The 15,913-nt window shown below is 61.8% G+C and overlaps 1 protein-coding gene across 1 annotated transcript; it reads left to right on the top strand.

Annotated features, from left to right (window-relative positions):
- Positions 1-1,674: 1,674 nt before the first annotated feature.
- On the top strand, positions 1,675-15,902 carry JAK3 (Janus kinase 3). The gene is made up of 23 exons (XM_059489657.1): positions 1,675-1,879; positions 2,649-2,772; positions 2,860-2,971; positions 3,487-3,632; positions 4,325-4,607; positions 5,966-6,094; positions 6,776-6,933; positions 7,781-7,892; positions 8,078-8,264; positions 8,722-8,846; positions 8,923-9,057; positions 9,137-9,221; positions 9,316-9,443; positions 10,028-10,166; positions 10,711-10,862; positions 11,551-11,701; positions 11,772-11,911; positions 12,538-12,727; positions 13,283-13,407; positions 13,656-13,828; positions 14,313-14,430; positions 15,297-15,407; positions 15,496-15,902. The coding sequence occupies exons 1-23, from the start codon at positions 1,675-1,677 to the stop codon at positions 15,610-15,612; spliced, it is 3,345 nt and encodes a 1,114-aa protein (XP_059345640.1). The 3' UTR covers positions 15,613-15,902.
- Positions 15,903-15,913: the final 11 nt, after the last annotated feature.

Below are 15,913 nucleotides of genomic sequence, written 5' to 3'. Positions count from 1 at the left end.
AGCAGCTCCAGGGGAAAAAACAACGAGTTTGGGCCACATCCGCCGGGCGGGGACGTGCGACACCGCACGGGCCCGGGGCTGGCACACGCCCAGCCCCGCGGCGGCACCAGGGCAGGACCGGGGCCAGGAGAGGCACTGGGAGTGGCAGCAATGAGGGGCTGGCAGAGCTCTGGCTGAGCTGCCCTGGCAGAGCATCCCCCGTGCCTGTGGTACCCACGGCGCCAGCCCCGGGGGGTGCCCAGAGTGTGCTCGGGGGTGCCCAAAGGGGTGGCCGGGGGTGCCCAGAGGATGCCCGGGGTGCCCAGAGCGTGCCCGGGGGTGCCCAGAGGTTCTCCGGGGGTGCCCAGAGTGCGCCCAGGGGTGCCCAGAGAGTCCCCGGGGGTGCCCAAAGGGATGGCCGGGGGTGCCCAGAGGATGCTCGAGGGTGCCCAGAGTGTGCCCGGGGGTGCTCAGAGAGTCCCCGAGAGTGCCCAGATTGTCCCCAGGGGTGCCCAGAGGTCCCTGGAGGTACCCAGAGGGTTTCCGCGGGTGCCCAGAGAGTCCCCGAGAGTGCCCAGACTGTCCCCAGGGGTGCCCAGAGGATGCTCGAGGGTGCCCAGAGTGTGCCCGGGGGTGCTCAGAGAGTCCCCGAGAGTGCCCAGACTGTCCCCAGGTTTGCCCAAAGGGACGCCCGGGGGTGTCCAGAGAGTCCAGGGGGTGCCCAGAGTGTGCCCGGGGATGCCCAGGTTTTTAGCCCTCCACCCTCCCGACACTCCCTGGCAGCGGCCCGGGGTGTCGCGTTCTGTCCCCCCTCCCCTGGCAGGAAGCCGCCCGCCCAGGAGGCCTCGGGCAGGAAGGAAGTCGCCCGGGGGATTTTTTATCTCCCCTTCGCTCGCAGCCACCTACGCACCCCCAGAACCCCGGTTTGGCGGCGCAGCCCGTCCGGGACCCCCTCCCCAGGCCCGGGGAGGTACCGGGGGGGAGCCGGGGGGGCGGTCAGGCCGGGATGGAACCGGGATGGGGCAGGGATGGAGCCGGGGATGGGGCCGAGATGGGGCCAGGATGGAGCCGGGATGGAACCGGAGATGGGGCAGGGATGGAGCCGGGGATGGGGCCGAGATGGGGCCAGGATGGAGCCGGGATGGAACCGGAGATGGGGCAGGGATGGAGCCGGGGATGGAGCCGGGGATTGAACCAGGGATGGGGACGGGATGGAGGCCGGATGGAACTGGGGATGGAATGGGGGTGGAGCCGGCATGGAACCGGGGTTGGAACCGGGGATGGAGACGGGACGGAGCTGGGATGGAACCGAGGATGAGGCCGGGATGGAACCGGGGATGGGGCGGGGATGGAGCCGGGGACTGAACCAGGGATGGGGACGGGATGGAGGCCGGATGGAACTAGGGATGGAATGGGGATGGAGCCGGCATGGAACCGGGGTTGGAACCGGGGATGGAGCCGGGTCCCCCCCGCTCACACCGAGAGCGCTGAGGCAGAGGAGGAGCGGCCGGGAGGGTGGGACAGGCTGGGAAAGTGAGGGAATATCCAACCACGTGCCTCAGTTTCCCCTCCCTCCTTCCCAGCAGCGGCCCATCCCAGCCCTGCGGGTGCTGCTGCGGGGTTTGACCGCGGGGAGGATGACGAGGGTGGGACAGAGGGGTCACTCCGAGTCTCCCTTTCCTTGCAGCGTCCGCCATGGCCCCGCTGGGCGAGGAGACGCCGCTGATCGGGGGCCGCTCCTGCAGCCTCTCGTCGGCCGAGAGCGGGACCCTGCAGGTGTTCCTGTACCACCGGGCCCCCGGCCCGCACCGGGCACCGGGCAGCGCCGCGGGCACGCTCAGCTTCACCTTCGGCGAGTACACGGCCGAGGAGCTCTGCGTGCGCGCTGCCAAAGCCTGCGGTGAGCGACGGGCACGGGGGGACCCCCGGGGTGGGGGGTCTGGGGTGTGGGAATGGGGTCATGGGTGTGGAAATGGTGTTCTGTTTGGGGATATGGGGTCCTGGGTGTGGGTACGGGGTCCTGGGTTTGGGGATGGGGTCCTGGATGAGGGAATGGGGTCCTGGATGTGCAGATGGGGTTCTGTTTGTGGGAATGGGGTCGTGGATGGGGAAATGGGGTCTGGGGTGTGGGTACGGGGCCCTGGATGAGAGAATGGGGTCCTGAATGAGAGAATGGGGTCCTGAATGGGAGAATGGAATTCTGTTTGTGGGTATGAGGTCCTGGGTTTGGGGATGGGGTCCTGGATGGGGGAATGGGGTTCTGAATGGGAGAATGGGGTCCTGGGTGTGAGTATGGGGTCCTGGGTGTGGGTACAGGGTCCTGGGTGTGCGTACGGGGTCCTGGGTGTGGGTACGGGGTCCTGGGTGTGGGTACGGGGTCCTGGGTGTGGGTACGGGGTCCTGTGCTCATCCTCAGCAGGGAATTCTGGCTGTGAACTCCAGATCCCAGCAGTGGGGTTTGGGTCCTGGCTGTGGGGTTTGAGTCCTGGCTGTGGGGTTTGGGTCCTGGCTGTGGCCTTGGGATCCAGCGATGAGCTCAGGATCCCGGTGATGGGCTCAGTGTCCCCCGCACATCCTTGCCAGGGGATCCTGGCTGTGGCTGTGGGGTCTCAGCCCCGAGCTGAGCTCCTGGCCATGGGCTCAGGTCCCAGCCCTGTGTCTGTCCCCAGGCGTGCTGCCCGTGTGCCACCCGCTCTTCGCCCTGGCCACCGAGGACCTGAGCTGCTGGTTCCCCCCCAACCACGTGTTCACCGTGGACGAATCCTGCAGCCAGGTCGTGGTGTACAGGATCAGGTGAGGCTCCCACCCTTCCCTGACATCCCTTGGGGTCGTGCTCTCTTGGGGGACGCAGCGCTGAGACCCCTCCTCTGTCCCCACCAGGTTCTTCTTCCCCAACTGGTGCGGACTGGGACAGTCCCACCGCTTCCAGCTGCTCAACGGCCGGGCCAGCCCCGTCCTGGATTATCCCGTCATTGATTACCTGTTCGCCCAGGTGAGCGCTGCCAACCTGGCTCCTTCTCCTCCTCATCCTCACCCTCCTCATTCCCTGGGCTCTCTCTGTCACCTGTGGGGACCAGGATGATGCCGGAGGTGGTTTTGGGGTGTTCTGACCCTTCTCTTCTCTTCTCTTCTCTTCTCTTCTCTTCTCTTCTCTTCTCTTCTCTTCTCTTCTCTTCTCTTCTCTTCTCTTCTCTTCTCTTCTCTTCTCCTTCTCTTCTCCTTCTCTTCTCCTTCTCTTCTCCTTCTCTTCTCCTTCTCTTCTCCTTCTCTTCTCCTTCTCTTCTCCTTCTCTTCTCCTTCTCCCTTCCCTGGCTCACCTGGAGCTGCTCATGGCCACCCCCAGATGGGGTCACTGTCCCCTGATGGGGACACACCCCGGGGGCAGGGAGGCAGAGCCTGGGCAGGATGTGACTCCTGGGCACTCTGGGACACGAGGGTGACACGGGCACGGTTTGGGGGGGTCTGGGGAGATGGGAGAGCCCCCCCTGAGCCTCGTACCCCTCCCAGTCCCGCAGTGATTTCATCGGGGGCCGCGTGGCCGTGGGGCTGAGCCTGCCCTCGCAGGAGCAGTGCCTGAGCCTGGCCGTGCTGGACATGCTGCGCATCGCCCAGGAGCAGCGGCAGAGCCCCAAGCAGGTCTGCAGCCACGTCAGGTGAGACAGGGACAGTGTGACACCCCCGGGGACAGCCCGGCATGGCTGGGGACAGCCTGAATCCCATGGGGACAGTGTGACATCCCCAGGACAGTGTGACACCCATGGGGACAGTGTGACACTCATAGGGACACCCTGCCATGGCTGGGGACGGCCTGAATCCCATCGGGACAGTGTGGCATCCCCAGGACAGTGTGACACCCATGGGGACAGTGTGACACCCATAAGGGACACCCTGGCATGGCTAGGGACGGCCTGAATCCCATAGGAACAGTGTGACACCCCCAGGACAGTGTGACACCCATGGGGACAGTGTGACACTCATAGGGACACCCTGCCATGGCTGGGGATGGCCTGAATCCCATCGGGACAGTGTGGCATCCATGGGGACAGTGTGACACCCCTCGGGACACCCTGGCATGCCTGGGGACGGCCTGAATCCCATAGGGACAGTGTGACACCCATGGGGATAGCACGGTATGGCTGGGGATGGCCTGAATCCCCTGGGGACAGTGTGACAGCCCCGGGGACACCCTAACATCCCTGGGGACTCCTGGACAACCCCAGGGACAGCCTGAATCCCATGGGGACAGTGTGACAGCCCCGGGGACAGCCTGAACACCATGAGGACAGTGTGACACCCCCGGGGACACTGTGACACCCCCGGGGACACCCCACTCCGCTCCCCACAGCTACAAGTCGTGCCTGCCGGCGCCGCTGCGCTCGCAGATCCAGCAGCACAACTTCGTGACCCGCAAGCGCCTGCGGCGCCGCTTCGGCAAATCCCTGCGGCGCCTGGGGGGCTGCGGGCCGGACGCGCCGCACCTGAAGCTCAAGTACCTGCTGGACCTGGAGCGGCTCCAGCGCCGCCGCAGCGAGGAGATTTTCCACGTGCGCTCGCCCGGATCCGCGGCTCCCGTCACCATCCACGTGTGCGGCGACAGCGGCGTGGCCTGGAGCTGCGGCGGCTCTGAGGTGCTCCGGTGTTCTGGTCTCTCTGAGTGTCACTGAGTCCTTCCGAGTGCCACTGAGGGGACCCTAGCCAGCCCTGAGACAGTGAGCAGCGTGGGGAGGGCACTGTCCCATGCCTTGGGGGTGCCAAAGGCAGCCGGGCCGATCCCTGGGGGTAAGGAAGGCAGCCGGGCTGATCCAGGGGGTATCAAAGGCAGCCAGGCTGATCCAGGGGGTACCAAAGGCAGCCAGGCTGATCCCTGGGGGTACCAAAGGCAGCCAGGCTGATCCCGGGAGTGCCAAAGGCAGCCAGGCTGATCCAGGGGGTGCCAAAGGCAGCCAGGCTGATCCTGAGGGTAACAAAGGCAGCCAGGCTGATCCCTGGGGCTACCAAAGGCAGCCAGGCTGATCCAGGGGGTGCCAAAGGCAGCCAGGCTGATCCAGGGGGTACCAAAGGCAGCCAGGCTGATCCCTGGGGGTGCCAAAGGCAGCCAGGCTGATCCCGGGGGTACCAAAGGCAGCCAGGCTGATCCCGGGGGTACCAAAGGCAGCCAGGCTGATCCAGGGGGTACCAAAGGCAGCCAGGCTGATCCCGGGGGTACCAAAGGCAGCCAGGCTGATCCAGGGGGTACCAAAGGCAGCCAGGCTGATCCCGGGGGTACCAAAGGCAGCCAGGCTGATCCAGGGGGTACCAAAGGCAGCCAGGCTGATCCAGGGGGTACCAAAGGCAGCCAGGCTGATCCCGGGGGTACCAAAGGACAGAAGGCAGCCAGGCTGATCCCCTGCAGCAAAGGAGACGCTGGAACACAACAGCAGAAGATGAAGGGGCTGACTCCTAGCAGGGGTTAACCCAAGATTTATTTCAGGAGCTCCAAGGAGCCCCCACAAAACTCAAGGGGCTCCTGTTCAGAGCCCCAGAGAGGTGCCAAGGTTACATTGAAAGGGAGGTGGAAACCTAAAGTAGATAATAACATTTTACTAACCAATAAGAAAAATTAAGGTATGGATACTGGGGAATGGACATTTAGGACAGCGTATGGGGTAATACTTGGAGGGTTGACCTCTGGCCTCTGGATAATCACTCGATGTCCTGGACATAAAGTTCTAGATGGAGGGGAGGGGATGCTGAGTGACTGACAGGGAGACAGGGTGGGGATTTGGGAATGATCTCAGGAAAGGAAAGGGATTGCACAGGCAGAGGGAGGGGGAACAATCTGGGGTAAACAATTTGGGAAAAATACGGGGATACAAAATCAAAGTATAAAAACACACTACAACCGGCATGGCCTGGAGCTATGGTGGCTCCGAGGTGCTCCGGCATGGCTGGGTGTGCTGTGGGAAGCTGCCAGGGCGGGATTGTCACCTTTGCTGTCCCTTTGTAGAGCCGCCAGCACTTCTGTGACTTCCCCGACATCGCCGACATCAGCATCAAGCAGGCGGCGAGCCGGGACGGCGGCAGCCCCGTGGAGAACCGGCTGGTCACCGTCACCAAGGCAGACAACCGGGTGCTGGTGAGCTCAGGAAGGGTTTGGGGAGCCCCAGGAGGGCTGCAAGGGGACAAGGGGGTGACACCAAGGCTGGCACAGTGTGAAAAGTGCATGTATTTTATGATTGGCTTTTGGCAAGTATTGAAGTGAATATTATATGTGTTGTGTTAGAAAGTGATGCTGTATTAATTCTCTTAAGTAGTGCATTAAATATAGTTTTAGGTTATAAAAATGTTAAAATAGAAACTATGCTATGTAGGATACTTCTTTTAAAGAAAGGACTCGCAGTGAGATAGCAGCCACAGGACACCTAAATCTTTCAGAGAAAGAGAATTTATTGCCCCATTATCAGAAGAAACGAACTTCTTCCCACCTCGAAGGTGCTGTTAGGATTGGAGGCAGAAGCTGATGATGACCAGATAGAATTCTATATTTTAATGGAATTTTTGCATCATGTATGAAGTGTATGAATATACAATGGGCTATTGCTTTTAAGAGTTAATCCTCTGTTAACTGTGTCCTTTTTCGAGCTCAGGCTGCCCAGAAAAAGGTACCCGGATATCCGTAACTCTTTGTATATATTGTCTCATATTGTCTTAATTCAAATTATCCAAATCATAATTGTATTACTATTTTTATAACCATCTTATTACTATGAAACTTTTAAAATTTTAAAACCAAGCGACCGGCGTTTTCCACACACAGGAGGTGGAGTTCTCCACGCTGCGGGAGGCTCGCTCCTTCGTGGCTCTGCTCGATGGTTACTACCGGCTGACGGCGGATGCCCAGCACTACTTCTGCAGGGAGGTGGCACCACCACGGCTGCTGGAGGACCTGGAGAACCAGTGCCACGGGCCCATCAGGTGGGCACCGGGACACCCTGGGCACTGGGTGCTGGGAAACCCTGGGAACTGGGTACCAGGAACCCCTGGGCACCAGGTACCAGGAACCTCTGGGAATTGGGTACCGGGAATCCCTGGGAATTGGGTACCAGGAATCCCTGGGAATTGGGTACCAGCAATCCCTGGGAATTGGGTACCAGGAACCTCTGGGAATTGGGTACCAGGAGCCCCTGGGAATTGGGTACCAGGAATCCCTGGGAATTGGGTACCAGCAATCCCTGGGAATTGGGTACCAGGAATCCCTGGGAATTGGGTACCAGCAATCCCTGGGAATTGGGTACCAGGAACCTCTGGGAATCGGGTACCAGGAATCCCTGGGAATTGGGTACCAGGAACCCCTGGGCACCGGGTACCAGGAACCCCTGGGAATTGGGTACCAGGAATCCCTGGGAATTGGGTACCAGGAACCCCTGGGAATTGGGTACCAGGAATCCCTGGGAATTGGGTACCAGGAATCCCTGGGAATTGGGTACCAGGAATCCCTGGGAATTGGGTACCAGGAGCCCCTGGGAATTGGGTACCAGGAATCCCTGGGCACCAGGTGCTGGGAACCTCTGGGAATTGGGTACCGGCACCCCCTGGGCACCCCTGAGCCCGAGGGAATGCAGGGATGGAGGGGACGGAACCACCCCCGGCCCAGATGGGGCTCCACGGGGATTTGCTGGGTTTGGGGAGGGGGCACAAGGGTGGGGACGGAGAGGGCACAGGGGTGGGCATGGAGGGGGACACAGAGGTGGCACAGGGAGTGGACACAGGGGGTGCCCATGATGTCCCCATGTGCCGCCACATCCGTCCCTGCCCTTGGCAGCGCCGAGTTTGCTGTGAACAAGCTGGAGGCGGCCGGGGGTGCCCCGGGGCTGTTCCTGCTGCGCCGCAGCCCCCAGGACTTTGACAGTTACCTGCTGACCGTGTGCGTGCAGGTGAGACCCCCAGGAGACCCCCGGGACACCGGGCAGGGGGGCTTGGGTGGCATCATGACCGCGGCACTGGCACCTGCGGGGCGGTGACCAAAGGACAGTGCCACTCAGCGTCCCTTTGGGGCAGGAGGGATTTGGGGATGTCCTGGGGTGTCCCCCCAGTGCTGACCCCGGTGTTCCCCCCCCAGACCCGCTCCGGCCGGGATTACAAGCGGTGCCAGATCCGCCGGGACGAGGACGGGCACTGGTGGCTCTCGGGGGTGGCGCGGAGGTTCTGCAGCCTGCGGGAGCTGCTGGGCACCTACGGGCACCGCGGGCTGCAGGCCGAGGGGGCATCCATGCGCCTGGAGGTGGTCTGTCCCCCCCGGGCCAAAGGTGACGCCTGGGGGGCATGGCAGAGCGGGGTGGGATGTCACAGAGCTGCTGTGATGTCACAGAGTGGCTGTGATGTCACAGAGCAGGCTGTGACGTCACAATTGCTGTGATGTCACAGGGTGGCTGTGATGTCATAGAGCTGCTGTGAGGTCACAGAGGGGGCTGTGATGTCACAGAGCAGCTGCAAGGTCACAGAGCAGGATGTGAGGTCACAGAGTAGCTGTGACATGACAGAGCAGTTGTGATGTCACAGAGTGGACCGTGATGTCACAGAATGACTGAGGTCACAGAGCAGGCTATGATGTCACAGGGGGCTGTGATGTCACAGAACAGGCTGTGATGTCACAGAGCATGCTGTGATGTCAGAGCGCGCTGTGACATCACCTGGTGGCTGTGTGAGGTCCCCAGGTGGGGGTCCCCTGCCCAGGCCCCCCCTCACGCCCTCTCTGCCCCCCAGAGAAGTCCAACCTGCTGATCGTGCGCAGCGGGGTCCCCTGTCCCCCCGGGTCCCCTCCCGCGCCCCGGCGCCGCAGCCTGCAGCAGATGATGTTCCACAAGATCGACCCCCAGAGCCTGACACGGGTACGGGGCAGGGCAGGGCCACGGGGGGTGGCACAGGGGGACAGGAACCCCCTGGCAATGTCCCCGTGTCCCCCAGGGCGAGAGCCTGGGCCAGGGCTCCTTCACCCAGATCTACAAAGGCGTCAAACGGGACGAGGACGAGGAGGACGGAGCCCGGCAGACCCCGGTGGTGCTCAAGGTCATGGACGGCAGCCACCGCAACTGCCTGGAGGTGAGGGGTGGCACTGCCGCCTCCATGAGGTCACCTCGGGGTCCCCGAGGCCCGCCCTGACCCCTCTGTCCTGTCCCAGTCCTTCCTGGAGGCCGCCAGCACCATGAGCCAGCTGTCCCACAAGCACCTGGTGCTGCTGCATGGCGTCAGCCTCGGCAAGGACAGTGAGTGCCCAGAGGGGTGGGTGGTGGCCACGGTGCCACCTGGGCACCCTGAGGTCAGTGTGGGCACCCCCTGACCCTCCCGGGGTGCCCCCAGGTGTGATGGTGCAGGAGCACGTCCGGCACGGGCCCCTGGACCTGTACCTGCGCAAGAACCGGGGCGCGGTGACCACGGGATGGAAGCTGACGGTGGCCAAGCAGTTGGCCTATGCCCTCAACTACCTGGTGAGCCCACAGCGGTGGGAGGGGGTCCTGGGGGCCTGGATTTGGGGTTCTGGCTTTGGGTGTGGGGTCCTGTGTTCATCCTCCATGGGGAATCCTGGTTCTGGGTTTGGGATCCTGTGCTCATCCTCCATGCGGAATCCAGGTCTGGGTTTGAGGTTCTGGTTCTGGGTTCAGGGTCCCATTTCTGGTTTTGGGGTCCTGGTTCTGGGTTTGGGGTCCTGTGTTCATCCTCCACGGGGAATCCTGGCTGTGGGCTCAGGATCCCAGGTGGATCCCACAGCCCTCATACCCCCACATCCCAGGGATCTCACGGATCCCCATCCCGCAGCCCCCAGTCCATCCACACCCCACAACTCCCACATCCAATGGATCCCATTGATCCCCATCCCACAGATCCCATGGATCCCACAGATCCCCATCCCACATCCCCCAATCCATCCCCATCCCACATCCCCCACAGCCCCATATCCAGTGGATCCCATGGATCCCCATCCCACAGCCCCCGCCCATCCCTGCTGCTCCCCCAGCCCACCCCAATGTGTGGGACCACCCTGAGTGTCCCACCCCCTCTTCCCCCCATCCAGGAGGACAAGAAGATCCCACATGGGAACGTCTCTGCCAAGAAGGTGCTGCTGGCACGGGAGGGGGACACAGCTGGGGGGAGCCCCCCCTTCATCAAACTCAACGACCCCGGGGTCAGCGTCACCATCCTGGCCCGGGACAGTGAGTCAGGGGGTCCCAGGGGGTCCTGAGGGTGCTGGTTTTGGGGTTCTGCCTTTGGGGTTGGGGTCCTGTGTTCATCCTCCATGGGGAATCCTGGCTGTGGGCTCTGGGTCCCAGGTATGGGTTTGGGGTCCTGGTTCTGGGTTCAGGGTCCCGGTTCTGGATTTGGGGTCCTGGTTCTGGGTTCAGGGTCCTGTGTTCATCCTCCACGGGGAATCGAGGTCTGGGTTCGGGGTCCTGGTTCTGGGTTTGAGATCCTGGTTCTGGGCTTAAGATCCTGGTTTTGGGTTTGGAGTCCTGTGTTCATCCTCCATGGGGAATCCTGACTGTGGGCTCAGGATCTCAGGTCTGGATTTGGGGTCCTGGTTCTGGGCTCAGGGTCCCGGTTCTGGGTTTGGGGTCCTGTGTTAATCCTCCCAGCCAGGTCCTGGCTCTGGGCTCTGGATCCCCTTCATCAAACTCACCCACCCTGGGGTCAGTCCTGGGGGGTCCTGGGGGTGCTGGGCCCCCACAGTGGGTGCTGAGCAGGGCTGGGCACCCACAGTGCTGGTGGAGAGGATCCCATGGGTGGCCCCCGAGTGTGTCAGCGACCCCGGGAGCCTGGCACTGCCAGCTGACAAGTGGGGCTTCGGAGCCACCCTCTGGGAGATCTTCAGTGGGGGGAACATGCCCCTGAGCCTGCTGGAGCCGCAGAGGGTGAGGCTGATCCCAGCATCCCGCTGGATCCCAATCTTCCTGCCCCATACTGACCTTCGTGCCCCATCCCGTTCCATCCCAACCGTCCTGCCCCATCCTGACCCTCCTATCCCATCCCAACTGATCCCAACCCATCCCACCCCTTCCTACTGTATCCAGACCTTCCTGCCCCAGTCCTCCTGTCCCTTTCTGCTACATCCCAGCCCATCCCGTTCCCTGCTACGGATCCCATCCCACCCCACAAATCCCATAAATCCTATCCCATCCTATTCCTTGCTATGGATCCCATCCCATCCCATAAATCCCATCCCGTATTCCCATCCCATCCCATCCTCATCCCCTGCTATGGATCCCATCCCATCCCACGCCATCCCATATTCCCATCCCATCCCACCCCACCTGTCCTGCCCCATCCCGCTGCACCCTGCCCCATCTCAGAGCCATTCAGGGGCTCTTTGGGGGTCCCACACCCCCTGAGCCCCGTTTCCCACAGAAGCTGGAGTTCTACCAGAGCCACCATCCCATCCCATCCCATCCCATCCCATCCCATCCTATCCCATCCCATCCCATCCCATCCCATCCCATCCCATCCCATGTTCCCATCCCCATCCCACTTTACCCTGCCCCATCTCAGAGCCGTTCAGGGGCTCTTTGGGGGTCCCACACCCCCTGACCCCCATTCCCACAGAAGCTGGAGTTCTACCAGAGCCAGCAGCAGCTCCCAGCCCCGCGGTGGCCCGAGCTGGCCGTGCTGGTGTCCCAGTGCATGGAGTACGAACCCCAGCGCCGGCCCTGCTTCCGCGCCCTCATCCGCGACCTCAACAGCCTCATCACCTCTGGTGGGCACGGGGACGGGCTGGGGGGGGCATGGGGGGACCCCACAGCGACCTCACCCTGTCCTTCCCACAGACTACGAGCTGCTCTCGGACCTGTCCCCCGCGGATGTGACGCTCCGGGATGGCTTTTGGGGACATGAGTGCCTGGCCATGAGCCAGGACCCAGAGCAGTTCCAGGAGAGGCACCTCAAGTACATCTCGCTGCTGGGCAAGGTGAGGGGAACAGGAAAGACCCCCAAAATTCAGCCCAGACGCTCTTCCCATCCTGGATTTGGGGTGTGGGGCATCCTGGCTGGATCCTGATCCTCCTGCACTGTCCTGCTGCCAACCCTTCCTGCCCCATCCCACTTGATCGCAACCCTCCTGTTCCATCCTGTTCTATCCCAGCCTTCCTGGGTTTCCCACTTGATCCCAACCCTCCTGTCCCATCCTGACCCTCCTGCCCCATCCTGACCCATCCCAACCTTCCTGGGGTTCCCACCTTGATCCCAACCCTCCTGCCCCATCCCAACCCTTCTGTACCATCCTGCCCCTCCTGCCCCATCCTGTTCTATCCCAACCCTTCTGTCCCATCCCGTTCTATCCCAACCTTCCTGAGGCTGGGATAGGATCCCAATCCCCTTCAGGCTGTCACCCATTACAGTCTCCTGGCTGTATCAGTTGGGATTAATTAATTATGCAATTAATGGGGTCATTGCCAGCAATCAGAGGAAGTTCTTTTGAACAGTAATTGTTCTTTACTAGCTGTGTGAAAAGGCAACTGGGGGGGTATTTTGGGGTGGGGGGGATGAGGCACTGGGAATGTGGGGGGCACCCCCAACATCCTACAAAATTCCCAGGGGAATTTCGGGAGCGTGGAGCTGTGTCGCTACGACCCCCTGGGTGACAGCACGGGCGAGCTGGTGGCGGTGAAGAGGCTGCAGCAGGATTCGGCCAAGGAAATTCGGGATTTCGAGCGGGAGATCCAAATCCTGCACTCGCTGCAGCACGACTTCATCGTCAGATACCGGGGTGTCTGCTACAGCCGGGGTGAGCTGGGAATGGGGCTGGGATGGGCTTGGAATGGGGCAGGAATGGGGCTGGGAATGGGGCAGGAATAGACAGAGAATGGGGCAGGGATAGACAGAGAATGGGGCAGGGATAGACAGAGAATGGGGCAGGGATAGACAGAGAATGGGGCAGGGATAGACAGAGAATGGGGCAGGGATAGACAGGGGATGGGGCGGGGAACACTGGGAATGGGGCAGGGAATGCACAGACAATGCTGGGAATGGGGCAGGAATGGGGCTCTGAATGGGGCAGGAATAGACAGGGCAGGGCAGGGAATGGAGAGGGAATGGGGCAGGAATGGGGCAGGGAATGCACAGGGAATGGGGCTGGGAATGGGCAGGAATGGACAGGGAACGGGGCAGAAATGGGGCTGTGAATGGGCAGGGAATGCACAGGGAACGGGGCAGGAATAGGGCGGGGAATGGGACAGGAATGGGGCTGGGAACACTGAGAATGGGGCAGGAATGGGGCAGGGAACGGCGCAGGGATCCCCAATCCCAGCTCCAGCCATCCCGGTGCTGGCTGTGGCCGCAGGGATGCGCGGGCTGCGGCTGGTGATGGAATTCCTGCCCAACGGCTGCCTGCGGGATTTCCTGCAGAAGAACCAGCCCCGCCTGGAGCACAGGACGCTGCTCCTCTACGCCTGGCAGATCTGCAAGGTGGGATCAGGGCAGGAATGGGGGAAAACGGGGGTGCTGCTGTCCCGGGATGGAGCTGGAGCAATGCCATGGGTCAGCCATGGATGGTGGCCAGAGCAATGCCAGGGTCACCCAAGGGTCATTGTCCAGCCCTGGGGATGCTGCAGGATCAACCCTCACCCCTGGGGCTGTGCTCCAGCCAGGATGAGCCCCCTGGGACCCTCACCCGGGGGTTCCCCAGCCCTGGGGACGCTGCTGTGTCCCGGCAGGGCATGGAGTACCTGGGGGCGCAGCGCTGCGTGCACCGGGACCTGGCGAGCAGGAACATCCTGGTGGAGAGCGACAGCCACGTCAAGATCGGCGACTTCGGGCTGGCCAAGCTGCTCCCGCAGGACAAGGATTACTACGTGGTGCGGGAGCCCGGCCAGAGCCCCGTTTTCTGGTGAGAGGGGGATGAAGGGAGGGCTGGAATTCCAGCGGGATTCAGGGCTCAGAATCTGCTTTTCTTGGGGCTCAGAACCCGCTTTTCCCAGAGTTCTGGATCCCCTTTTCCCGGAGCTCAGAACCTACTTTTCCTGGAGCTCAAAACCCGTTTTTCCCAGGGCTCTGGACCCGTTTTTCCCAGAGCTCTGGACTCATTTTTCCCAGAGCTCAGAACTCACTTTTCCCGGGGCTCTGAACCCATTTTTCCCGGGGCTCAGGATCCACTTTTCCCAGGGCTCAGAATCTCCTTTTCCCAGAGCTCAGAACTGATTTTTCCTGGAGCTCAAAACCCGTTTTCCCAGGGCTCAGGTTCCCCTTTTCCCGGGGCTCTGGACCTGTTTTTCCCAGAGCTCAGGATCCCCTTTTCCCGGGGCTCAGAACCCGTTTTTCCCAGAGCTCTGGACTCATTTTTCCCGGGGTTCTGACCCCGTTTTTCCCGGCAGGTACGCTCCGGAATCCCTGGCTGACAACATCTTCTCCTGCGCCTCCGACGCCTGGAGCTTCGGGGTGCTCCTCTACGAGCTCTTCACCTACAGCTCCAAGAGCAAGAGCCCCTCGGAGGTGACGTTTTCCCTGGAAAATGGGGGGCCCATTCCCACTGAGACCAACCCTTCACAACCCTCCTGGTGCTGCCGGTGTCCTGGTGATCCCAGATGTCCTGGAGCTCCTGGATGTCCCAGACTTTTGGGCATCCTGGTGCTCCCAGGTGTCCTGGAGCTCCTGAGTGTCCCGTTGTCCCCAGGTGTCCTGGAGCTCCTGGATGTCCCAGACTTTTGGGCATCCTGGTGCTCCCAGATGTCCCGGTGCTCCTGAGTGTCCCAGAGCTCCTGGGTGTCCTGGAGCTCATGGATGTCCTGGAGCTCCTGGATGTCCCAGAGCTTTTGGGCATCCTGGTGCTCCTGAGTGTCCCAGAGCTCCTGGGTGTCCCGGAGCTCCTGAGTGTCCCATTGTCCCCAGAGCTCCTGGAGCTCCTGGATGTCCCAGAGCTTTTGGGCATCCTGGTGCTCCCAGGTGTCCCATTGCTCCCAAGTGTCCTGGAGCTCCTGGGTGCTCCCAGGTGATCCCAGATGTCCCAGGGCTCCTGAGTGTCCCAGAGCTCCTGGGTGTCCCATTGTCCCCAGGTGTCTTGGAGCTTCTGGATGTCCCAGAGCTTTTGGGCATCCTGGTGGCTCCCAGGTGTCCCAGTGCTCCTGAGTGTCCCAGAGCTCCTGGGTGTCCTGGATCTCCTGGACGTCCCAGAGCTTTTGGGCATCCTGGTGGCTCCCAGGTGTCCCAGTGCTCCTGAGTGTCCCAGAGCTCCTGGGTGTCCTGGATCTCCTGGACGTCCCAGAGATTTTGGGCATTCTGGTGGCTCCCAGGTGTCCCAGTGTTCCCAAGTGTCCCAGTGCTCTCCCGGTTGTCCCGGAGCTCACGGTTGTCCCCCACAGGAATTCCTGCGCATGATGGGCACCGCGAGGCCACCGCAGATCATCTGCCACCTGCTGGAGCTCCTCAAGGACAACCGGCGACTCCCGGCCCCTGCTGGCTGTCCCTCGGAGGTGACACCGCTGTCCCGGGGCTGGTGGGAGGGTCCCCGGGGTGTTCCTCCTGCCCTGATGTCCCCACCGTGTCCCTTGTCCCCCCCAGGTGTACGCGCTGATGATGAGCTGCTGGGCCTTCACCCCCGGCGCCAGACCCACTTTTGGGGAGCTTTCCCCCAAAATCGAGGCGCTGCGGGATGGGCGGAGCAAAACTCGGGGTTGAGACCCCCCCCCCAGAATGGATCCTCAATCCATGGTGATTCTTCCCTGAGCTTTGAGGGGACAGTGAGGGGGGCACAGCCCCCAGCCCCCTTTCCCACATCACAACCCCCGTCCCATCCCTTTGGCTTTTCCCCCTTTTTATCTTGCCCTCCCCTTCCATGGCAGAATTGGGATTGGAATTGGGATTTATGGGAATATGGGAATATAGGATTTATGGGATTTATGGGAATATGGGATTTATGGGAATATGGGATTTGGGGGATTTTTGGGATTTATGATATTTTTGGGATTTCTGGGATTGG

Source organism: Ammospiza nelsoni, chromosome 27, assembly GCF_027579445.1.
Source record: "Ammospiza nelsoni isolate bAmmNel1 chromosome 27, bAmmNel1.pri, whole genome shotgun sequence".
NCBI classification, from domain to species: Eukaryota; Metazoa; Chordata; class Aves; order Passeriformes; family Passerellidae; genus Ammospiza; species Ammospiza nelsoni.
Note: the sequence above shows the minus strand (reverse complement) of the source record. Positions and strands in the feature narration are given on the sequence as shown.